This window comes from Mobula hypostoma, chromosome 1 (assembly GCF_963921235.1).
Source record: "Mobula hypostoma chromosome 1, sMobHyp1.1, whole genome shotgun sequence".
In the NCBI taxonomy this organism is placed as follows: domain Eukaryota; kingdom Metazoa; phylum Chordata; class Chondrichthyes; order Myliobatiformes; family Myliobatidae; genus Mobula; species Mobula hypostoma.
The window spans coordinates 127361658-127387572 of record NC_086097.1 but is presented as its reverse complement, the minus strand read 5'-3'; the positions used below and the strand labels follow the sequence as shown (position 1 = coordinate 127387572).

The 25915-nt window shown below is 42.6% G+C and overlaps 2 protein-coding genes across 4 annotated transcripts in view; one reads left to right on the top strand and one right to left on the bottom strand.

The window, feature by feature from the left end:
* Window positions 1-16541, top strand: part of txndc5 (thioredoxin domain containing 5) — a 31605-nt gene extending 15064 nt beyond the window's left edge. For 2 of the 3 annotated variants that reach the window (XM_063055623.1, XM_063055614.1), the window contains exons 5-11: window positions 702-798; window positions 3267-3382; window positions 5851-5937; window positions 8929-9129; window positions 10870-10952; window positions 12917-13046; window positions 15329-16541. In XM_063055623.1, coding sequence (XP_062911693.1) covers window positions 702-798; window positions 3267-3382; window positions 5851-5937; window positions 8929-9129; window positions 10870-10952; window positions 12917-13046; window positions 15329-15451 — 837 coding nt within the window. In that variant the 3' untranslated portion in view covers window positions 15452-16541. The remainder of the gene's footprint in view (window positions 1-701; window positions 799-3266; window positions 3383-5850; window positions 5938-8928; window positions 9130-10869; window positions 10953-12916; window positions 13047-15328) is intronic. The other variant, XM_063055633.1, reaches the window with a different exon arrangement.
* Window positions 16542-16688: 147 nt separating this feature from the next.
* Window positions 16689-25915, bottom strand: part of bmp6 (bone morphogenetic protein 6) — a 168251-nt gene continuing 159024 nt past the window's right edge. The window contains exon 7 of the mRNA XM_063055600.1: window positions 16689-17111. Within this exon, the coding sequence (XP_062911670.1) occupies window positions 16962-17111 (150 nt within the window). The 3' untranslated portion in view covers window positions 16689-16961. The remainder of the gene's footprint in view (window positions 17112-25915) is intronic.

Here is a 25915-nt window from a genome sequence, read left to right as displayed (position 1 = left end):
CTCCAGCTCTCTCCTGTATTCCTCTTTAGCCACCTTAATCTTCTCCTTTACATCCTTTAGATCACTGTTGACCCATGGTTTGTTGTTAGGGAATCAGTGAGCAGTCTTTGATGGCATTACAATGTCCACACAGAAGTTGATGTAGCCAGTGATGCAATCAGTAAGTCTGTTAATGTCCTCCCCATATGGTTCACAAAGCACATTCCAGTCAGTAGCCTCAAAGCAGCCCTTCAAGACCTCGATAGCCTCAGGAGATCATTTGTTTACTGTCTCGGTGGTAGCTAGCTGTTGCTGTACTTTGGGCTTATACAAGGGCATGAGGTGAACCAGGTTGTGATCTGATCTTCCAAGTGGGGGTAGAGCTGTGGAGCTGTATGCATCTTTAATATTTGCATACAAGAGATCCAGTATTTTATTTTCTCTTGTATAGCACTTGACAAACTTGAGATCATTCTTACCCTCGGCTATTAGACTCTATAATGAGTCAACTTATAGCCGGGGAAGTGATGACCCCTCTTGTTAGACTTTTGGAGGTAACTTTTAAACATTTTTTCTTTCTTATCTTCTAATATTTGTATATCTGTGCACCTGTAATGCTATTGTGACACTGCAATTTCCTTTGGAATCAATGAAGTATCTACCTAATTGTAAAATGTGATTTACTTATTTAGTGGTTATAAACAAGGTACTTTACTCTTTAGCAGACTGAATCAAAGCAGGAATCTTCCACAGTCCCAGAAGCCAAGCAGGGCTTGTATGAACTCTCAGCCAACAACTTCAAGTTACACACTGGACAAGGTCTGTTCTACACCAGGCTAACTCTTCTATTTCTATATGTGTGCTTTAGATGTATCAAACAATTTAAAAGAAAGTTGGTGCTAGCAACTCCCCCTTACAACATTGGTTATCAATTCTTAGATTAAAAAGTGTTTGTTGCACTTATTCCTATCTGAAACATTCTTTTAAATGTAGTATGGAATGGTCTGAATAATTCTTGGCTCAATTCATATAGAGACATTGTTGTTTGAATATGAATATTGAGAAGGTCATAATGAAAGTAAAGATGTGCTCATCATTCATTCTTTGGGAAGAAGGATTTGCAACACTCCTGTGTAATTTTGGGTGATCTGGTGAGACCTCTTCAGCTGATGTAGTCTGCTGAAGTGTGGTGTGTGTAACTTGTCAACTGCCTCTCGACACCAAGGTCTTGGGTTACAGAGAACTATAAGTGGCACACTGCCATTAATGTGCTGTGGCCATAGTTTGCTTAATCTTCAGGACAGATTGCAGTACTTAAGCAAAGGCCTCCCTAAATAAATTTTCCATTTGAGCCAACAAGAATGCCATTAGCTCCAAGTTCCTCAACAAACATCTTGATTTGGGAATATACCATGTTTTCCCCATTGGCATTGGGTCAGGATCTTGGAGTGAAGTGCAGTGGGAGCATCTTCACCACACCAACGACAGTACTGTGAGAATGTGGTCCCTTCCTTAAGCACGTAAGGATGCCAACCTTGCCAGGAACGTTTGTATCCTGAATCAATAAGCTCCCAGCTTTCTACACTTGTGATGATGACAAGTAAAATTGTTTGCAAATCAAATGTTTGGAATTGCAAGTATGTGAAAGCACATACAGTGCTTTGTAAAAGTTTTCAGCTCCAATCTGTTATTCACATAAATGAGAATTGCAACAAGGGATTTTCATTAATTTAACTGATGTTTTTATTTGTGAATCACACGCTTATTTTTCACAGTAGAGCAGGGAAAATTGTAAAGCATGAAAATATGCCAGTATTTCAAAGTTGTTGATCCCCGCTTGCTCATTATGTAGTTTACCCACCTCTCTCAGCTGTTGCAGCCAGTAGTCTTTTTAGATGAGTCCCTATTAGCTTTGCACGATGTGATAGAGCAAGATTTGCCCATCCTTCCGTGAAAAATTGCTCAAGTTATTTGGGGAGTGGCAGTGGACAGCAATCTTGAGGTTTTGCAAGAGATGTTCGATTGGGTTAAGGTCAAGATTCTGACTAGGCCACTCAAGGGCATCAATGTTCTTCATTTGAAGCCACTCTGTTGTTGTTCCGACAGTGTGCTTTCGGTCATTGTCTTGCTGAAAGTCAAACTTCCTCCCCAATTTAAACTTTCAGGCAGGGGCTAGCAGGTTTTTGCCCAGGATCTTTCTGCATTCATCTTCCCATCAATCCTAACCAAATATCCAGTCCCTGCTGCTGAAAAGCACCCCCAAAGCATGATGCTACCTTCACCATGCTTTACAATAGTGTTACCTGCTGGCACTCAGTATTTACACCACATGTACTGCTTAGTGTTGAGGCCAAAAAGTTCCACTTTAGTTTCATCTGATCACGGGACCCTCTTCCACATCTTTACAGTAGCTTCTAAGCAACACTTTACAAAGTATTGACAGGAAAGGATATGATTTTTTTTTAAAGCCAGAGATTCTTCCTTGAATACCATTTTTTGTGCAATGACCTTCATCTCCAGTGGCAGCCACTGACTACTGCCGCTCACTTAGAGTGACTGCTGGTGTCACAGTAGGCGCTCTTACAAGTGCCATTCTTCACTGGCGACTAAGTTTAAAGGGATGGACTAACCTAGGCAGTGTGGCTGTGGTTTCATATTTTTTCCACACACAATTGACTGCACTGAGCTCCACGGTATGTTTTGCCTTTTGAGGTGGTCTTGTAGCCTTCTTCAGATTTGTGCTTCTCTATATTATTTCCTTGGCTTGCCTCAAAAGCTCTTTTGTCTTCATTTTGGTTTGGTCTGTTGAAAGTCTATGTACCATACTGTTGGACCTTGCAGAGAGAGGGAGTATTTATTCAGGTGATCCTCCAATTTTCCACATCAACAAATTGGGTGAGTTGGTAAGGTAGATACAGTATTCTTCCTGAAGAAAGTTAGCATAGCAATTGCAAAGGGGATGAATACTTTTCAGCCTACAATTCTGATTTTTAATTTTAGTAAATTGTTGGCAGGTTTTCTTTCGATTACACAATGTTTTGTAGATTTGCTCAAAAAATCCCACTTCAGTATATTTTTAATTTAGGAAATGAGTCAGTAAAATGTGAACATAGTTGTGGGGGCTAAATACTTTTTAAGGCACTGTATTTGGCTTACAAGAGAAAGGTAAATGTTTTTCAAAATTCTTAATTTTACAACTTCCGTCTAAATTCTCAGCAAGAACACATTGATTGTTATGGCTTTTTTTAATAACAATCTCCGTAACTGCCAATAAAATTCTTTTCTAGGCTTTCACTTCATCAAGTTCTTTGCTCCGTGGTGCGGACACTGCAAGGCTCTGGCTCCAGCGTGGGAACAGTTGGCAGCGGCCTTCGAGCATTCTGACAGTGTGAAAATTAGCAAGGTGGGAGCATTGAGAGGACAAGAAATAGCTTTTCTGGATAGGTTTAGAAAAGAACGCCTGGCATGTGGTAGTGCTCAGTAGATTGTGGGTGGGAAGAAATTCCTGGGCTCGGAGAACACAGTCTTGTAGACAATCTGATCCATACAATATAAAATAAATCCAAGGTACTGTAGGTGTAAAGTTCACAGCCGCATATCTTCCTGCCTCTCTTTGATCAAATATAGCTCTATTGAACCAAAGTAAGGATGTGGAGTGAGTGTAAGAAATAGCCGAGTAAACCCTCTGTGGTTAGTCCTGGGTGTATGTTTTACCTAGAGATCTGGAACCTTTCAAGAATGCATTGCATTTCAGTATTTGGATGGATTATTATTCCCAATACTACTGTGTGCAGTACTCATTTAAAAAAAAGTCTTCATTGTCACTTGCTTTAGAAGACCATTAGATGAAGAAGTCAACTGATAATTCTAATTTCAATCAAGATGGTACAGAGTCAATTCCATTGGTCAGGTTTTTGGTTCTTAAAAGCAGAATTGTCTTTGATTCCATGAGGGAATTCTGAAGTTAAAGGGACCACCGTTGACTGCCCATGTGAGCCTGATGGTGGAGAGCACAGGCCGAGTTGTTTCAGAGTAGCTTCAAGTAAGCTTTATGACTTCTTCTGAAGCAGTCCTTCGGGATCAAGCATTTGCTTGGCCTCATTGGCCGCCTCTGAACCCACAATGGCACCATGGACCGTTCCACATAAAGTAGTAGGGAGGTAGGGAGGTAGCTAGTTGGCTGGTGAGGTGGTGTGACCCTGCTGCTTGAGTTCTCCTGATGCATAGCCCTGCAGTTCTCAGTGCCAGTCCAACTGCTCTTCCTCTGCTTTCACTGGCCATGGGCCGAAGGTTCCCAGGAGTCAGTGGGGATGTTGCATTCCCTCAAGGAGGCTTTGAGCACATCCATCAATCATGAACATAATAGGAAGAGTAGGCCATCTGGCCCATCGAGCCTGCTTTGCCATTCAATAAGATCATGGCTGATCTGGCCATGGACTCATCTCCACCTACTTGCCTTTTCCTCATAACCCTTAATTCCCCTACTATGCAAAAATTTAACCAATCTTGTGTTAAATATATTTACTGAGGTATCCTCCACTGCTTCAATGGGCAGAGAATTCCACAGATTCACCACTCTGGGAAAAGTGGTTCCTCCTCATCTCCATCCTAAATCTACTCCCCTGAATCTTGAGGCTATTTCCCCTTGTTCTAGTCTCACCTACCAGTGGAAACAACTTTCCTGCCTCTATCTTATCTATCCCTTTCATAATTATATATGTCTCTATCAGATCTCCTCTCATCGTTCTGAATTCTAGTGAGTACAGTCCCAGGTGACTCAATCTCTCCTCATAGTCTAACCCCTCATCTCTGTATCAACCTGGTGAACCTCCTCTGCACCGCCTCCAGGAAAGGAAGACTAGAACTGCACGCAGTACTCCAGGTGTGGCCTCACCAGTACCTTGTACAGTTGCAGCATAACCTCCCTGCTCTTAAATTCAATCCCTTTACAATGAATGCCACATTCCATTTGCTGCCTTGATAGCCTGCTGCACCCGCAAACCAACCTTTTGTGAAAGATTGTGAAAGAACAGCTACGTTACTTCAGCCATTCAGCTGTTGAACCAGCCTGCACAGTCACCACCCGAGTATAGCCAACCCATGACTGCTTTGCACTACGATGGACTTGATGCTTCTTTTTGTGCTTTTAATTGTGTACTCTCTTGTAGAAATTGTGTATGATTTGCTTCTCTTGCAATCATGTATCTGAGTGTATGTGCCCAAGATGCGGCAAGTAATTTTTTCATTGCATGTAACAGCAAACTTGACTTTGACTAAGCTCAACTTTGGTTTGGCAAAGGATACTGATGTTGGTTCAGTTAAGCTTAAAATGAATTTGGCCAAAGTGGCTTTGGTGTAATTTTTCCAGTGCTCTGAGATGCCTGCTGTAGGTAAACCAAACCTCAAAAGCATTGAGGAGAGCAGCGGTCTCTGCTGTATCTTGCATGTGATGCTGAGACTCCAGAGTCAATGACATTTGCCAGGGTTGTAGATTTAAAGTGAGAATGCTTTAGATAAGAGAGTGTGAAGAAAATAATTTTATTCAAAACACTGCAGGTGACAACATGTAACCCTCTTGACTGCACTGTGGTGGAAACAGAATTGGATAGGCACTTGTGAGTAACAGATTGTAGGGAAAGAGAAGAGTAATTAGCACGGAATGGATTTCTCTAGGGCGCAGTATGAGCATAAAGGTCTCCTTGCTGGAATGGTTCCTTCCTTGAGGTAATTGAATTTTAGGGACTGGGTGATGAAAGCTAACCGGCAAGGGAGAGGAGTTAGTGATAGTTGGGGAAAACAAGGACATGCACACTTTGAAGCAGTATCGCTGCGGCACGTAAGGGTGCTGATTCTGTTGTGATCTTTTCCCAGGTTGACTGCACCCTCCATCAGCAGCTGTGCTCTGATAGCCAGGTGCGAGGATATCCCACGCTGCTGTGGTTCAAGGATGGCGAAAAGGCAAGTTCTTTGCTTCCTTCCTTCCTTGCCTGGTCCAGTAATGTGCTGGTCTGTGAGGCTCATTAAATTTAGCATTGCTGGGACTTGCAGGGGAGCTGGGAAATCTACTATTTGTCGAAAATGATAAAATCATTCTATGAAAGTAGACAGGTGTTTAAAATTTCCGGATGTCTTCCCCTCCTTTGTTCTTTCTCACTTTCAGTTTGGATGGAGGGTGCAAGGTGAAATCCTGCAGCAAATTCTATCATATTCTGAGAATGCTTATAGTGGTGGTCAAGGGAGGGGAAATTCCTGAAAATGGTTGTCTTGAAATCAAACCCATTTTTCCTTGTGTTTTTTTAAATTCATAGTCACACCTAAAAGTGATATTTGTGTGTTTTGAAATGTTGCACCCAATTCCCAATGAAGTTCTATCCCTTGTGAAATGGAACCAGGCACTTAGAACAATACAGCACAGGAGCAGGCCCATCTGCCCACAAAGCTTGTACTGACCATGAGGCCAAATGAACCTAACTCCATATACCTGCACACGAACCACATCCCTCCACTCCCTGCCTGTGTCTCTCTGAATACCAGTTAATCGCCACTATCACATCTGCATGTGCCACAACCCCTAGGGCGTTCCAGACATCCACCACTCTATATTTAAAAAACACACACACACACACACACACACTCACACACTTGGCCTGCACACATCTCCCTTAAGCTTTTCCCCTCCTGCCTTAAAACTGTGCATCTCAAAATTTTATTAACTTCCAACAGGTCTCCTCTGGGCCTTTGGTGTGCCAGAGAAAGCAACCTAAGTCTGTCCGGCATTTCCTTTATAGCTAATATTCGTTAATCTGAGGAGATTTTGGTGACCTTCTATTGGCTCCTTCTCCATATCCTCCACACCCTCCTGTAATAGGGTGACCAGAATTGAGCCTGATACCCCGAATGTGACCTAACTAAGGCTCTTTACAGCTGCAGCATGACTTCCTGACACTTGTACTCAATGTTCCATCTACGGAAAACAAGTATGCCATTTGCTGCCTTTACCACCTGTCGCGGAAAAGAGTACTCTCGGACCCGAAGAGAGCTGCTTCAGAAAGTCTTTATTTTCATGATATCACGGAGAGCCCAAGCTCCTAAAAGCGGGGTCCGGGACTCTGTCAAATAAGAAAACTGAGTCATATTTATACATGAATGGTATGTGACAGGAGATACTTGGGTTGGATTTTTACAGAAGTAAAGGTCACGTGCCTCAGGACATTGTATGACCACATAATTCCTTATTTGAACCTTTGCCTAGCATTTACAGAGAACAATGTTTAGAACGTCACCTGTTGCTGGGTAGGCTTTCTTTCTGATTTGCCCAGCAACAGTAACATAAGGTATGTATAAGGTAATTGATCATTAACTAATCATTGTCTAAGAACCTGCTTCAAGACATTGCCTCACCAGGTGATCCTTTATTTAGTCCTTTGTCTAGCGAAATTAGAGAACCATGTATAATTAGTCCATTGCATCCTGCATGGCGACTTCAAGGCAAAGCTTAGCAAACAGTTTCTTAGTATTTTAGTGGAACTTCAGCAACGCTACCAAATAGCGAAGTAGCAAAAATATGTCCTCGAGCAGCTGCACATTTTAATTAAGTGTTAGTTCTCAAAAAATATATATCAGGCTAGCTTGCTCAGCTGCAGACATGTAACATTCTCAGAACAGAGAAGTACAGATACAGTTATTTCCGTGTCTCAGTTGCGAGGCGCATTTCAGTCCTATAGAGTACTTTAGCTACAGATTGTAAACTTCGAATTCATATTTTAAAACAAATCTTTAGCCCCTCAATGCCCATTACAATGTAAGGCCTTGATATTTTCTCCCATACCACCCTACTGTTTGTGTTGCTGCTGCAGGAAGCTACGGCTTGGACACCAGTGTCGTTCTCTTCACAACTTCCTGACGTGACGTGGCGTGGCATTCCATGCGTGTAATGTCACCGGCCGTTAGTTACTGATCCCCCAAATGGTTACAAATCAGGCCAAAAGGTCACGACTTGTCACCTTCAAGAGTTTAAGGATTGTTACCTTTTGGCATGATTCAAAGTGTCACCCCAGGAATTCTTTATAGTATGTTTAGTAATGTAATTTAAAAAATAAATGGAATAAGTTTTATGTTAGCAGCCCTCAATAGAGCTGTAATTCCCAGGTCCTCTGTCCCAATGTTGCCGTTAAGTGAGGGAGATTTGGGTTCATTGACAGCAAAGCAAAATTGATCTGAGTACTCTACTCTGGGTGGTCTCCGTCATCATCTACTGCCCACCCTTTTTTTTTGCAGTTACTTCCCACCCCCTCCCACAGAATTTAACCAAATTTGTGTAGAGAACTCCTTCACAGCCTTGACCCATTTGTCATGCTATCGCTGATCTCAGTCCAGTACGTAATAGTGCTCAAGTTGGATTTTAAATGGAGTAAGTTGCACTGCTGGGTCAGTCATGGTTATAATATACTGGCCAGGCTGACCAGTTGCCTACCTGAGATGGCCTGTGTTTAGCCAATGTCCCTCTAAACCTTTCCTATCTAGGTAATTGTCCAAGTGCCTCACAAGCGTAATTGTACTCACCTCTACAACTTCCTCCGGCTGCTCGTTCCATATACCCAGTACCCTGTGTATGAAAGTGCTACCCCTCGGGTTCCTTTCAAATCTTTACCCTCTCCCCTTAAACCTAAGCCCGCTGGCTTTAGATATCCGTAGCCTGGGAAAACGACAATGACTATTCACCTTACCGATGCCCCACATGTTGTTGTAAATCAGTATAAGGTCACCCTTCTACATTTCAGCGTTTCTTAAAGCAAGGACATCCGAATTCCATGATTTAGATGACTATCGATTTGGTTGTGCTGGGAGATCACAGTTTCTGGGAACATTTCCCTTTTTGAACCACTAGAATGTAACCTTGCACTCAAATTGAGAGGCCTATTTTCCAACGGTTTCAAATCTCTTCCTTAGGTCGATCAATACAAGGGAAAGCGAGATCTGGACTCTCTAAAGGAATATGTGGATTCCCAGTTGAAGGCTGCTCAATTCTCTGAAGATGAAGACAGTAGTGAAGACAAGGAAGAGTTTGAACTTGAGGAAGGGGAAGAAGATGAGCCTGAGGAGGAAGCGGAGGAGGAGCACGAGGATGAGGAGGAAGGAGAGGAGAATCTGGTATTTCAGACAAGGCATTTTTGTTGGGGAGGGAAGCTTGCATGACCGATGTAGTTTTAATCTGTCTTTGTTCTGATTCTTTATTCACTTTGGCTTGGTCACCTCACTATTTCACCAAGCTAGCTAATGTTCTAGCCTGTGCTTTCTTTTTAACCATTAATGCATCTGAGCTGTTTTAAGATGCTCCCCTTTCTGAAGGTAATTTATGTTGGTTCCTGGAAAGAGAAAGGTTGTATCTTGCTGCTTAAAACTCATAAATGGAATTACAAAAGCCAACTACATACACCTTTATTGTAAAAATTAGAATTGGAACATGACGGGAAATTGACCAGTTGAGAATCTTCAAGAAAAATCCTGGATTTTCTTTTATTCATAGGAAGCATGTAGCGTACTGCTATTGTGCTGGTAGCATCCTGGCTTTCTCACTGGGCAAATAATGTAGAGATGTGGAGTGAAGTTCTGTTTTGCTGCGGTTCAAATTCAATTTAATTAAAAATTTTGAAGTAAATTTTGTGCATAAAATATTAATGGGAAAAATGATAACCATGGAAGCTTGCAAAAACCCTACTGATTCCTGATAACCTTCAGGGAGGAAATTTGCAACCTCTCACCTTCAGTGATTGACCATAGTCTCACATTAACGTGGCTGGCTCCTAATTGTCCCATGGGGCAATTTCAGAGACATTTAAGGATGGGTCATTGCTGGTTTTGTCAGCGATGCCCATTTTCTATGAAAGACTAACAAAAAGTACTGTAAACTCAATCTTTCATTTGATGAGATTGTCGAAATTTTCCTCCCTCATTTGCATATTCAGTAAGAATTTCTGTCATGGCTTTTAATATTGGTCTGAGTTTATCTTGAGTAAACCAGTGACAGGCAGCAAAGAAAGATGAGTGAAGTTTGAGTGGACGAGGTTTTAAGGAGTCCATTGGTTGTATTTTTTAAAAATCTCCTGTAGATTTACGTTGAGAGTTGTGGCTAGCGCAACAGTATTACAGGTGGGGGTGTTGGAGTTGGGAATTCAATTCTGACACCATCTGTAAGAAGTTTGTCCCATGAGCATGTGGGTTTCTTCTGGGTGCTCTGGTTTTCTCCCACATTCCAAAGAGATACTGGTTCGTAGGTTAATTGGTCATTGTAAATTGTCCAGTGATTAGGCTAGGGTTAAAGAGATGGCTTGCTGGGTGGTGAGGCCTTCACCACATTAATTAATAAATAAACTCAGTAGAAGCACTTGCTTTTTAAAAATGGGAGAGTCGTCTTAATCCTTTTATTTGGCATAGGCCAGGGTGCTGCATCCAGTGACTAGAAGACCTTGACAATGGCCTAATTTAGTGGATCATTGTTATTCACTGAACAAGAGATTTTCAATGCTGGCTGGAAAAACTGTGTGTTCTATTTCTCCTAACACTTCTGCAGTGTAGTTCCCACAAACAGCCTGACCAGGCAGGGTTTTGATGTGAAGAGTACTTTTGCCTGTCCACTGCCTTGTGCAAGTGTAGGTTTTAGAGCTACTTCACACCCTTCCTAATCTCACCAAGGGCAGTGTCTCTGTGTGATTAATCCCCTGCTCCCACTGTGAAAGACCTGCAGAGGTTTGGGACCAATGTGTCTTCCAGCAAGGTCCATATTGTGTTGCCGAGGGCGTAAAATGTAAGAGTAGGGCTGAGTAAAGAGACTGAAGACTCCTCTCCGTCTGTTACCTTTTACCTGACAACTCTTACCTCTTCTTTCTGCAGAACAAAGTTCTTATCCTGACTGAAAGCAATTTTGAAGAGATGATAGCCACAGGGGTGACCTTTGTGAAGTTTTATGCCCCCTGGTAAGTCATTTGTTTACCTGCAGCGTTACAGTGAAAGATTACGGACCAGACCACGTCAGCTGTACTGCTGTGCTGGAGACAACCCAAACTTAGCTGGAAGAAAGGCCTCTTTTAGGGATGAGTGTTCTCTGCTTGATATGTTTGGCAATCCTCCACTAATTCTGCACCTCTGTTTAAAAAATGTGTGCCATTCTGCTGACGTTGGGTTAAAAGATTGTAGCAGTGAATGACGAAGGTAGATGTGCCTTCTGGTCTCAGATACAATGCACATCTTCCTTAGAAATGAACTCCAGATTCATGATGTGTTGTTAACTCAGTTGACAAAATAGAATGAATTAGAACAAAGTGGTTAGTAATTAAGATTGTGGCAATTGGTTCAAGAACTAGATGGTTGAAAGAAAGCAGCTGTTCTTGAAACTGGTCATGAGGGACTTCATGCTTCTGTACCCTCTGCCTGGTGGTAACTTCAAGAAGATGGCAAGGCCTGCTTAGCAGGGGTCTTTGATGGATGTTGCCTTCTTACAGGAAGCAATGCCTCCCGTAGAATCGGTAGTGCGTGCCTGTGGTATATTGGTCTTGAGTTCACTACTCTGTGCAGGTTCTTAAGTTCCTGTGTATTTATTACCCGGACACAATTCAGTCAATCAGGATACATTCAACAGCACTTTGTAGAATTTTGTTCGGAGTGTTCAATGACTAGTGGATCTTCCTAAAAAGAAAGTAAGGATGCTGACATGCCTTTTTTTGTAGTTATATAAGTGTGTTGGGCCTAGAAAAGATCATTTGTTAGGTTAATATCTAGGAATTTTAAGCTGTTGACTCTCTCCCAATGTAGACTGGGATGTGTTCCCCTCTTTACCCCTTCCTGAAGTCAGCAATCAGTATTACTGACGTTGATCGAGAGTGAAATATCACTGGCATGTGTCATGAAATTTTGTTATGTGGGACCAGTACATTGCAGTACGTAACAATAAAAACTATGCATAAGAAGTTAAATTAAATAAATAGAGCAAAATGGGGGGGGGGGGGGAAGTATTGAGGTAGTGTTCATGGGTTCAATGTCCATTCAGAAAGGCAGAAGGAAAGAAGCTGTTCCTGAATCTATGTGTGTGCCTTCAGGCTCCTGTACCTCCCATCAAGGGAAGAGGACATGCCCTGGGTGATGGGCATCCTTAATGATGGACATCACCTTTCAGAGGCACTGCTCCTTGAAGATGCCCTGGATGCTGTGGAGGCTAGTGCCCATGATAGAGCTGACTGAGTTTTCAACTTGTGGCAGCACCACTCAGCTAGGTTTCCTGACTTCCTCTGTCTTGCTATTGAATATGTTAACATTCTCAACCTCCACAGTCCTCTCGAGAAGAGAATCCTAGATTCCCAATGTTTTTAGACATCTTTCTTTTCCCATCCTGAGACAAATCTCCCTGGTTTTAGTTGCCCCCCCCCCCCCCCCCCAGAAAGGAAGCAATCTCATGGTATTTACAATGTCAGGCCCCCTTGAAATATTTTCGTTAAATTTTGTAATTTCTTCTTCTGCCATGTGAGGTTTTCTTCAAGGAGGTAAAATTCAGACAGTCTCACACTGTAGGTTTCTTCATTAGACCCTTATTTAGATCAGAGATGGGTCCCCCCCGCCCCTCCCCGGTCAGGTATTTCTGTACAACAACAAACATCTGTGAGGAGAAAAGAATTGCCAGCGTTTTGGGTCGAAACCCTGCATCAGGAATAGATTTGTCCTGATTCAGTTTCAACCCGAAACATTAACATTTCCTTTTGTCCCAAAGATGTATTTCGACCCATGAATTCCTCCTGCAGGTTTGTTTGTTACTCCAGCAACTGCAGTCCTTTGAGATGTCAGAGACACCGTGATTGGCATTATGGTTAATGCAGACGTTATGGCTGAAGGACGGGTGCTTGTGTTCGATATGCAATACGTTCTGTGTTCAAACTGTCTCCGTCCACAGGTGTGGCCATTGTAAGAGTCTAGCACCAACCTGGGAGGAACTTGCCAAACAAGAGTTTCCTGGAATAAGTGACATCAAGATTGCTGAAGTGGACTGCACAGCCCAACGCGCTCTCTGTAATCAGTATTCGGTAGGTTTACAAGTAACATTAATTAGACACATTTGAAAGAAGTGGATCACTCTTTCAGCACAATGATGCAGCATCAGAGCCACTGGATCGCAGCTCGAGTGAGCCCAGTTTAATCCAAACCTCCGGTCCTGTGTATTTTGCATGCACGCCTTTTGACTCCGCATGGATCCTCGGGGTGCTCTGGTCGCGTAGGTAGGTTAATTGGCTGAATTGTGTGGGTGAGTGTTAGAATCTGGGGGGTCCGATGCTGGATGTAAATTGGAGCTTGATAGTCAGACTTAATGGGCTGAAGGGCCTGTTTCTTCAGTATTTCATGAATATAGATGAATTTCTGGCGTTAATTGTGAAGTCAGTGAGATATAGGCCAGTTAAGGTTAATTCTTTCGCTTTCTTTGGGATGCTATAAAGCAAGATGGTCTGCTCCCTCAGTAAAAGCCGTCCACGGACACAATATTGCACCTTGCTAGCCCTGTCCACTGAGAGCTGGCACCAAGTAGAGTATCAGGGTCCTTTCCTGGATGGCCAACCCTGTGACCTTGGATGCTGCAGGCTCATTGGATACAGAGGCACCAATCAAAGCCTGAGGGTTTGACCGTGCCCATACAGGCTTGACCTCAGGTGACCAAAGGGAGACCCTGGATCCCTGATGATGTCCGGGTTCCTGGACTTGTAAGCTGCATGTTGGTTTATTTCTGTTGCTGGGCTGGGTAAAATGTTCCTTCTGGCATTTTGAGCTCTTAATTTGATTTTAAAATCAGCTAAACCTAGTGTAACAGAACACAGTGGGTGCCAGTCATAACTAACTAGTCTTGTTCCAAGGAATGATGAGCTGTATTGTGTTTGTCAGGTGATAATTTTTTTGAGGACTGGTTACTATGGTGATATTTGCTGCATTTTGGTAGTTACCATAGTAACTGCATTTTAGTTGGGAAGATAGATTATCATTAGCCAACATCCTCGGTGCCTCAAATGTTTTACATTTATTTCCTGTAAATATTTGGAAGTGTAATCATTTACTAGCTTCAGAGCCTTGTGCACAGATAAGAGTGAATTATAGTTCCAAGTTGCATGTGTTAATAGACTGCATAAGATCACAAATGTTTACATTTGGGGGCCAGTGGTGATGTTCAGCATTTGCAGAATTTGGTTACAAGTTGATAAATGGGGAAATGAGACCAGTGGTCTTGGGATGGACTCAATGGGCCAAATGGCCTTGATCCGTATGGTAAGGAAACATTACATGATGGCAGAGCTGGCATTTTGCACAAGACTTGAAGGTTTTATGCTTGCATTTAATATGGCATAAGGTTTAAAGGGCCTAAAATGCTAAGTGATAGGCATGGGTCAACAGCACATTATTTCTGCAGTTTGGGGATTAGAACCAAATAATTAAAGCTGTAACATTGGCATAAAATCATGCCTTTTTAGTAAGTTAGGGCTAAAGTCTCTGGCGTGTTTGGTAACTTAAGTTCCTATAACCTAGTTAGCCAAGCTTTCAAAGTTTCTTATAACTTCAAACATCTCCATTGGGAGTGAGATGAGATTTTCACCACTGTATGAGCAAAGGTCAGGATGTTGGCTGGTCCGTCACACACTACCAAATACTGAAATACTACTTCAAATGCCCTTCCAACACTATGTCCTGGATGTGGCATAGGAGGGGAAATACAAGGGTTTACTCCAGTGTTTTACACACAGTAGTCTGTTTTTGGGGAAAGCTGCCGAAGGAAAGGTAGAGGCACAATAACATGTAAAAGACATTTGTGGATGGTAACAGTGAAATGCGGGTAAATGGTAAATGCAGGTATTTAAGTGGGCACCTCAGATGGCATAGATGAGCTAGGCTGAAGAGTTTTATTTCTATGCTGTATGACTCTGATTTATGCAACAAAACTATTTACGGTCCCTGCACAACGTGAGAGAAAATCTAAGTATTTTTAACGGGGTTTTATTTATTTTTTAAAAATTATTTAGAGATACAGCATTGGACAGGCCTAACAGCAGTGCCACCCAGCAATGCACATATTTAATCCTAGCCTAATCAAGGGACAATTCATAACTTTCCAACTGGTATGTCTTTGGACTGGGGCGGGGGTTGGGGTGGAGAAGATATAAACCAGAGCACCTGGTGGAAACCCACAGAGTCGTGGGGAGAATGTACAAACTCCTTACAGAGAGCGGTGGGATTGAACTCCCAGCTTTAGCCACCCCGAGGTTTAAAAGTGTTATGCTATCGTAGCACCCACAAATTTTGAATTATTGATCGGTGAATTTGCTTGCAGGTTCGTGGTTATCCAACACTGCTGCTTTTCCGTGGAGGTCAGAAGCTAAATGAGCACAATGGAGCCAGGGACCTGGACACGCTCCACAGGTTCATCCTCCAGCAAGCCAGAGACGAACTGTAAGGTGCACAGCTGCCACCTCTTGTTATTGATATACAATTGTGTCCAAACTTGTAATTGTGTTGTATACTTACTCCTCAGTCAAGGTATGTTCCTTCAGCAACCTCCAGCCTTGGGATTGGTTAAATTGTCTGTGCTTTTTAATCAGAGTGGTGCCTTCTGTACGTGTGTGGAAATGCGTGTGTGTGTCTAGAAAGGAAAGATTTTACTTCTTGTGCCTGCCAGCATAACACTTTATGTGAATGTGGTTTATAAGTAGTTAACAGACAATCATCTGTACCTGATTAGTAAATGCAGTACTATGGGCATAAAACAGAATACCTCAGCGTATCTTCAAGCCACATTCATCTGTGTGCGATATTGGAAGGAGGAGCTGGCAGTCTGTGTAGTGAGTGACTGTTGGATTTGTAGAGTTTTATTAAAATGTGGTTGCTTAACATAATCAAATCACTTGTTGAAACTGAGATTCAAGTCACTTTTTGACCACTTCAACAATACATTGTGGATGGGGGGGGGGGTTAAAACAGACAATGCAGTAGTTACCATGTAACACTTGCACCCCCTTTTTAAGATGTCATTATGCATTGAACAACCTTGCAGTTTATTAAGATTAATTAACTTGAGGCTGTTCTTTAAAGTGAATCGGAGATGGTGGCTAAAAGAACTGCAGTGCATTTCATCTTATGCCAGTGTGTGTTTTTTTTTTAAAGATCTTAAATCTCTTCCCAAAACAGCAAACGGTACAGTCCATGGTAGTGGCTGTTGTAGTCAGATACACTTTAAGCATTGAGTTACATTGAGCAACACCAGACCCAAGATGTAGAATTGCTCACTATTCATACATACTGCTGCAAATGAGTGAGCAAACTACACAGGAAAACCACTTAATTTTAACATCCTTTATTGTTAGCATGTGTGTTAGGAGAATGAATTGTATGTCTCCAGGTGAGAGGTGGATAGCAGTAAAAGTTGAGTGTGGTCAGCACTTAAATTTTTTTGTACAATAAAATCATGAAACAAAAAACAAAATGTGAGATGTTACATCAAAAGTTTACATTACTTGGCATTTTCTAATAAAAAAAATGTAAATGATTGTCCAGAGTGTGTTTTATAAAAGTAATGTGCAGTTTCTGTCCAAACCAGGGTTGTGATAAGTGGCCTTAATTTTTTCATAATGTTCATTGTGGTTTACATCATTGGTCCCTTATCTCACACACATACACACACACACACACACTGCTTCATCCACCCTTAAAAGCCATTAACTGTAAGCAATGTCATTACCGCTCCTAGTTACCAGACAAACCCAAAAACAAATAAATTACATTTATGAAAACTATGTACAAAATATATTACAACTGCCTTTAAGTAGATTATTTCTTTTTTTTTTAAATTGTAAACATTATTTACAGAGGTATTGCTTAAAGGGTTTTTTAATGATTGCCATATGCTGAGGATTTGGCTCCTCCAGTAGTTTCAGTACACCTGAAGATGAGATTCCACACACGCCCCTTTAATGACAGCCGCATGCTCTGACCACCATGTTCCTGTACTTTTTTAATATAACGTTTGAGCTGTCGTCAAAGAAGAGCACAGAGATTGCATTCAGCTTAGTGGGAGCACAGCAGGGCTTGGGTATGTAGTCCGGGTTCATAAGATGGACCTATACAAGGAAATTTGAAACAGGCCCATTAGCAAAAAAATTAGCATTTAATGCAACACTGGAGTTAACACAATATAGCAGAAGCTTTATCCTTTCCTCGCGCACTGCATATTCCACTCCTGAAACATTTCTAGTGAAATGGAATCTGTGTCTATGACTTAATCACTCTCTGCAAACCCATTTTCATAGTGCTCCAAACATTAGCCTATATATAAGTACTGATTCCACTGGCTGGAATTGAACATGCAGAGGTACAAACAGATGGTGTAGATGTTCTTAGCAGCTGTTTAATTAAAAGTCAAATTTCTCCCAATAGGAATTCTTTAAACAACAGCTATTGGTAGACTATAACTGCTGAGTACAGACTGGGGGGGGGGGGGGGTTTATTCAAGATTAAATGAAGTTGCCACGTAATCCTACCACCTCCCTCTATTTAAAACCCACACCTGGCAGTCAGTTCTTCCCACCCTTCAATGGTTAGAGGTTACTAGAAGTGGAGCTAAGTAGTAATCGGACAGTCATTGCAATGCCAGCTTTCTGTTTGTGGTATGCAATCCCGTAGGGGAAGCTGCCATGGTAATTTTGACTCTAGTTTCTCAGCTGTGGCTTGGTTGCTATTCCTATCTTTAATTGCTTCCTATTCATTAGCAAGTTTGTTTCGGTGCAGATATCTGGGGAGCACTCAACAAGTATTCTGTGTGGCTAACAAAAATAAAATGAAATTCCTGTAAGTACCCAGCAGGCCAGGCAGCATCTGCGGAGACGGGGAGAGAGAGTTAAAGTTAACATTCAGGTCAGTGGGCTACCATCAGAACAGGGAAAGACGTTGGGGGTGGGGGAGGATGTCTTAAGTTGCTGAGAAGGCAGCTGAAGGGATGAAAAGGACAAAAGGATTTTCTGTAATATGGTGAGACAAATGGGTTGTTGAGGTAATTGTGCTTCTGCCAGACAAGGCTGACAATACAAACGTTCACAGAGTATATTAATAGACAAGGAAAAACTGAGGTAAAACCACAGGTAGCAGAAAAGGCTGGTTCTGACACAATGAATTTAGAATTTGATAGAGAACAGAAGACTACAAATGTGCCCAGATTTAGGGAAAGGGGTGTTTTTCTTCAATCTTGCATGCTTTCAATGGCATATCTTGTCTGGCCATTATCCGATCAAATATTTTGAAGAGGTGAGAAAGCACATTGAGGAGGATGGGCAGTAGATGTCTTACTAAAGGTCCTACATGTTGGTTAGAGCCCATGAGAGGCAATTTGGTAAACTGAATCCAAAATCGTCTTGCTAACAGGATCCAGAGGGTGATGGTAGAGGGATGTTTTTGTGATTAGGTGCCTGTGACTTCTGGTTGTCCGCTGGGACCTCGGCTGTTATAACATGCATGAATGATCAGTGAAGTCGCAGATGACAGACAGGTGGAGTTGTTGACAATGTGGAAGGCAGTCTTATGCTACAAAGAGATATCAATGTGATGGTGAAATGGGGTGCAAAATGGTGAGGCGGTGTACTTTAGCAATAAGGCTAGGACATACCCCATAAATGTTAGGGTACCAGGGAGAATTGCGGAGCAGAGAGACCTTGGTATACAAATTTGGAGTGTTAAAGGGCATAACAACGTGTTTCAGAAGGCATACGGGATACTGGCTTTCTTTAGTCAGGGCACCGAATACAAGAACGGGGAAGTTATCCTTCGGCTTTACAGAATATTGATCAGATCTCAGCTGACGTACAGTTTACATTTCTGGTCACCACACTTGCATGTGATAGTGGCAGAGAGCGTGGGGAACACTGTCCAGGATGGAGCATTTTGGTTTTGAGGTTACAAGGAGGACAGGATTGAGGTATATAAAATTGAGGAGTATAGATAAGGTAGGCTGCAGGAAACCTTTGCCCACATCAGAGTTAGCTATAACTTGGACAGATTTGGAGTAAGGGGGTAAGAGATTTGGAGGTGATCCGAAGGGAGCCTTTTTCGTTCTGAGGAATGAGTACAGGGCCCGAGAGAGCGGTGGAAGCAGAGACACTGTTATCTCTTAGGAGCGTCTACATAAGCACTTGGATAAGGCATCGAAGGTTATGGGCTGGAAGATGGGATTAACACAGGCAGGTTTCCACTAATTGTAGATGAGGTGGGTCAAATAGCTAGATTCCTTAAGAACAGACAGTGAGACAGAGGATTAGACTTGGGGCATTTGGCCCAAACTCTGCTTTGTCATTTGCTCATGGCTGATTTGTTTTATCTCTCAACCTCATTCCCCGGCCTTCTCCTCATAACCTTTGACACCCTTACTAATCAAGTACCTATCATCCCTGCTTTAAATATACCCATTTCCACAGATTCAGCACCCTCTAGATAAAGAAATTCCCCCTATTCTCTGTCCTAAAAGAGCGTCCTTCAATTCTGAGGGTGTGTCCTCTGAGTCTAGACCCTCTCAAGCATTTGAAAAATTTCTCTCCGCATCTACAAGGTGTTTCACTGAGATCCCTCTCATTTTTCTAAACTCCAGTAAGTACAAGCCCAAAGCCATCAAACACTGCTCATACATTAACACTTCCATTCCCAGGATCATTCTCCGAAACCTCCTCTGGACCCTCTCTAAAGCCAGCATATCCTTTCTCAGATATATGGCTCAATACTCCATATGTGGCTTTATAAAATCTCAGCATGCCTTGCTTTTGTATTCTAGTCCTCAAAATGAATGGTACATTGCATTTGCTTTCCTTACTGCTGATTCAACCTGCAAGTTACGCTTTAAGGAATTTTACACTAGAACTCCCAAGCAACGCATATTTTCCGGTCCTGATGAAGTATTTTGGCCTGAAATGTCGACTGTTTACTCTTTTCCATAAACAGTGCTTGGCCTCTTCCTAGAGATGCTGCTTGGCCTGCTGCGTTCACCAGCAACTTTTCTGTGAGTGCTTGGCCTGCTGAGTTCCATCTGCATTTTGTAGATGTTGCTTGGATTTCCGACATCTGCAGATTTTCTTGTCTAGGACTCCCAAATCTGTTTGCGCTTCCAATTTCTGAATTTGCTCCTCATTTAGAAAACAGTCTAAACCTTTGTTCCTTCTACCAAAGTGCATGACCGTACACTTCCCGACACTATATTCCATCTGTCACTTCTTTCCCATTCTCCTAACCTGTCTCAAGTCCTTCTGCTGACTCCTTCCTTCCTCCACACTACTTGCCCCTCACCTATCTTTGTATCTGCAATCTTGGCCATAAAGCCATCCAATCTTTAACCAAATTATTAATATACTATGTGAAAAACAGTGGTTCAACGCTGATACCTTGGAGCAGCAGTAGTCACCAGCAGCCCCCTTTATGCACGCTCTTTGCCATCTGCTAGTCACCCAATTTCCTTAATATGCTGGTATCTTTCCTATAGAGTCACAGAACGCTATAGCACAGAAGCAAGCCTGTTGGCCCATCTAGTCCATGCCAAACTATTTAAACTGCCTAACCCCATCATCCTCCTGCCCTCCCATCTAGATACTTATCCAAACTTCTCTTAAACCAGCGGTCCCCAACCACCGGGCCGCAAAGCATATGCTACTGGGCCGCAAGGAACGATACGAGTCAGCTGCACCTTTCCTCATTCCCTGTCACGCACTGTTGAACTTGAACATAGGGTTGCCAACTGTCCCGTATTAGCCGGGACATCCCGTATATAATTGGGCTAACTTGGTTTGTCCCATATTTCCCCCGCTAAGGTAGAGCGTTCCTATGAAACCTTTCGTGCCGAAATGGCGTAAAGCGAAGAAGCAATTACCATTAATTTATATGGGAAAATTTTTGAGCGTTCCCAGACCCAAAAAATAACCTACCAAATCATACCAGGTAGCACATAAAACTGAAAATAAATAACACTAACATATAGTAAAAGCAGGAATGATATGATAAATAGAAACATAGAAAATAGGTGCAGGAGTAGGCCATTCGGCCCTTCGAGCCTGCACCACCATTTATTATGATCATGGCTGATCCTCCAACTCAGAACCCCGCCCCAGCCTTCCCTCCATACCCCCTGAACCCCGTAGCCATAAGGGCCATATCTAACTTCCTCTTAAATATAGCCAATGAACTGGCCTCAACTGTTTCCTGTGGCAGAGAATTCCACAGATTCACCACTCTCTGTGTGAAGAAGTTTTTCCTAATCTCGGTCCTAAAAGGCTTCCCCTCTATCCTCAAACTGTGGCCCCTTGTTCTGGACTTCCCCAACATCGGGAACAATCTTCCTGCATCTAGCCTGTCCAATCCCTTTAGGATCGTATATGTTTCAATCAGATCCCCCCTCAATCTTCTAAATTCCAACGAGTACAAGCCCAGTTCATCCAGTCTTTCTTCATATGAAAGTCCTGCCATCCCAGGAATCAATCTGGTGAACCTTCTTTGTACTCCCTCTATGGCAAGGATGTCTTTCCTCAGATTAGGGGACCAAAACTGCACACAATACTCCAGGTGTGGTCTCACCAAGGCCTTGTACAACTGCAGTAGTACCTCCCTGCTCCTGTACTCGAATCCTCTCACTATAAATGCCAGCATACCATTCGCCTTTTTCACCACCTGCTGTACCTGCATGCCCACTTTCAATGACTGGTGTATAATGACACCCAGGTCTCGTTGTACCTCCCCTTTTCCTAATCGGCCACCATTCAGATAATAATCTGTTTTCCTATTTTTGCCACCAAAGTGGATAACTTCACATTTATCCACATTAAATTGCATCTGCCATGAATTTGCCCACTCACCCAACCTATCCAAGTCACCCTGCATCCTCTTAGCATCTTCCTCACAGCTAACACTGCCACCCAGCTTCGTGTCATCCGCAAACTTGGAGATGCTGCATTTAATTCCCTCATCCAAGTCATTAATATATATTGTAAACAACTGGGGTCCCAGCACTGAGTCTTGCGGTACCCCACTAGTCACCACCTGCCATTCTGAAAAGGTCCCGTTTATTCCCACTCTTTGCTTCCTGTCTGCTAACCAATTCTCCACCCACACCAATACCTTACCCCCAATACCGTGTGCTTTAAGTTTGCACACTAATCTCCTGTGTGGGACCTTGTCAAAAACCTTTTGAAAATCCAAATATACCACATCCACTGGTTCTCCCCTATCCACTCTACTAGTTACATCCTCAAAAAATTCTATGAGATTCGTCAGACATGATTTTCCTTTCACAAATCCATGCTGACTTTGTCCGATCATTTCACCGCTTTCCAAATGTGCTGTTATCACATCCTTGATAACTGACTCCAGCAGTTTCCCCACCACCGACGTTAGGCTAACCGGTCTATAATTCCCCGGTTTCTCTCTCCCTCCTTTTTTAAAAAGTGGAGTTACATTAGCCACCCTCCAATCCTCAGGAACTAATCCAGAATCTAAAGAGTTTTGAAAAATTATCACTTATGCATCCACTATTTCTTGGGCTACTTCCTTAAGCACTCTAGGATGCAGACCATCTGGCCCTGGGGATTTATCTGCCTTCAATCCCTTCAATTTACCTAACACCACTTCCCTACTAACATGTATTTCACTCAGTTCCTCCATCTCACTGGACCCTCTGTCCCCTACTATTTCCGGAAGATTATTTATGTCCTCCTTAGTGAAGACAGAACCAAAGTAATTATTCAATTGGTCTGCCATGTCCTTGCTCCCCATAATCAATTCACCTGTTTCTGTCTGCAGGGGACCTACATTTGTCTCTACCAGTCTTCTCCTTTTTACATATCTATAAAAGCTTTTACAGTCCGTTTTTATGTTCCCTGCCAGTTTTCTCTCATAATCTTTTTTCCCCTTCCTAATTAAGCCCTTTGTCCTCCTCTGCTGAACTCTGAATTTTTCCCAGTCCTCAGGTGAGCCACTTTCTCTGGCTAATTTGTATGCTTCTTCTCTGGAATTGATACTATCCCTAATTTCTCTTGTCAGCCACGGGTGCACTACCTTCCTTGATTTATTTTTTTGCCAAACTGGGACGAACAATTGTTGTAGTTCATCCATGCAACCTTTAAATGCTTGCCATTGCATATCCACCGTCAATCCTTTAAGTGTCATTTGCCAGTCTATCTTAGCTAATTCACATCTCATACCTTCAAAGTTACCCCTCTTTAAGTTCAGAACCTTTGTTTCTGAATTAACTATGTCACTCTCCATCTTAATGAAGAATTCCACCATATTATGGTCACTCTTACCCAAGGGGCCTCTCACGACAAGATCGCTAATTAACCCTTCCTCATTGCTCAAAACCCAGTCCAGAATAGCCTGCTCTCTAGTTGGTTCCTCGACATGTTGGTTCAAAAAACCATCCCGCATACATTCCAAGAAATCCTCTTCTTCAGCACCTTTACCAATTTGGTTCACCCAATCTACATGTAGATTGAAGTCACCCATTATAACTGCTGTTCCTTTATTGCACACATTTCTAATTTCCTGTTTAATACCATCTCCGACCTCACTACTACTGTTAGGTGGCCTGTACACAACTCCCACCAGCGTCTTCTGCCCCTTAGTGTTACGCAGCTCTACCCATATCGATTCCACATCTTCCCGGCTTATGTCCTTCCTTTCTATTGCGTTAATCTCTTCTTTAACCAGCAACGCCACCCCACCTCCCCTTCCTTCATGTCTATCCCTCCTGAATATTGAATATCCCTGAACGTTGAGCTCCCATCCCTGGTCACCCTGGAGCCATGTCTCTGTGATCCCAACTATATCATAATCATTAATAACAATCTGCACTTTCAATTCATCCACCTTATTACGAATGCTCCTTGCATTGACACATAAAGCCTTCAGGCGCTCTTTTACAACTCTCTTAGCCCTTATACAATTATGTTGAAAAGTGGCCCTTTTTAATGCTTGCCCTGGATTTGTCGGCCTGCCACTTTTACTTTTCTCCTTTGTACTTTTTGCTTCTACCCTCACTTTACACCCCTCTGTCTCTCTGCACTGGTTCCCATCCCCCTGTTGTGAACTAACCTCCTCACGCCTAGCCTCTTTAATTTGATTCCCACCCCCCAACCATTCTAGTTTAAAGTCACCTCAGTAGCCCCCGCTAATCTCCCTGCCAGGATATTGGTCCCCCTAGGATTCAAGTGTAACCCGTCCTTTTTGTACAGGTCACGCCTGCGCCAAAAGAGGTCCCAATGACCCAAAAACTTGAATCCCTGCCCCCGCTCCAATCCCTCAGCCACGTATTTATCCTCCACCTCATCGCATTCCTACTCTCACTGTCGCGAGAGTATACACTATACACTATGTCACTATACACAGCCTATATAAAGTAGAAATAATGTATGTACAGTATAGTCAGGAAGATGAAGGCAAAACCGATTTGTGGGAAAATCAACACGTACGCGCATGCGCACATGACATGCGCACGGCACGCATGCGCACACAGGTGCCCCCACGAGGCTTCATGGTCATGGTAGTCTTTCCTGGGGTAAAGTGTCCCGGGATTTGACTGCTACTTTTGTCCTTTATTTGGGAGTGAGAAAGTTGGCAACCCTAACTGTAAAAGACATGTTGAGGTGAGTTTAACCCTACTTGGATACCCCCCACCCACCCCCGGTCCGCAAGAATATTGCCAATATTAAACCGGTCCGCGGTGCAGAAAAGGTTGGGGACCCCTGTCTTAAACGTTGAAATCAAAATCGGATCCACCACTTGTGCTGGCAGCTTGTTCCACACTCTCACCACCCTCTGAGTGAAGAAGTTTCCTCCTCATGTTTTCCTTAAACATTTCTCCTTTCACCCCATAACCCATGACCTCTAGTTGGAGTCTCACCCAACCTCAGTTCTAACCTATTCAATCTTTCGTTATAACTTGGGTCCTCCAGTCCTGGCAACATACTTGTAAATTTTCTCCAAGATATTTCAATCTTATTTACATCTTCCCTGTAGGTAGGTGACCAGAACTGTACCCAATACCAACAACTGCTGCACTCAGTACTTTGACCTATGAAGGCCTGTGTCAAGCTTTCCTCACAACCTTTGTGTGGTACCTTGTCAAAGGCTTTTTAAAAATCCAAGTACACAACAATATCTCCACAGTCTATCCTGCCTGTTATTTCATCAAGAACCGCTACAGATTTGTCAGGCAAAACTTCCCCTAAAGGAAACTATGCTGATTTCATCCTATTTTATCACGTGCCTCCACGTAATCCCAAACCTCATCCTTAATGGACTCTAATATCTCCTTAAGTGAAGTCAGGCCTATAATTTCCTGTTTTCTGCCTCCCCTCATAAATTATTGAATGATCTGCGATTTCCTAGTCCTCTGGAACCACTCCAGAATCTAGTGATTCTTGAAAGATTATTACTAATACCTCCACAATCTTTTCAGCTACTACTTTCACAACCCAGAGGTATAGTCCATCTGGTCCAGGTGACTTAATCTGAAGACCTTTCAGCTTCTTAAGCACCTTATCCTTAGTAATAGTGACTACTCATTCCTGCCTCTTGGCACTCAAATGTCTGCATGCTGCTGGAGTCTTCCACAGTGAAGACTGACACAAAATATCCATTAGGTTTGTCCCCCATTACTACCTCTGCAGCATCATTTTTCAGCAGTCCAATGTCCACTCTTGACTTTCTTTTGTTAGCTTTTAAAAGCTTCCTAATTATATAGATTCCCTCTATTTTTGCTTTATTTTATGCCCTCTCTTTAGCTTTTATACTGTCTTTGACTTCCCTTGTCAGCTACAGTTGCCTCATTGTCCTTTTAGAATGCTTCTTGTCTGGAAAGAACCAATCCTGCAGCTTTCAAGTTACTCCCAGATATACCATCCGT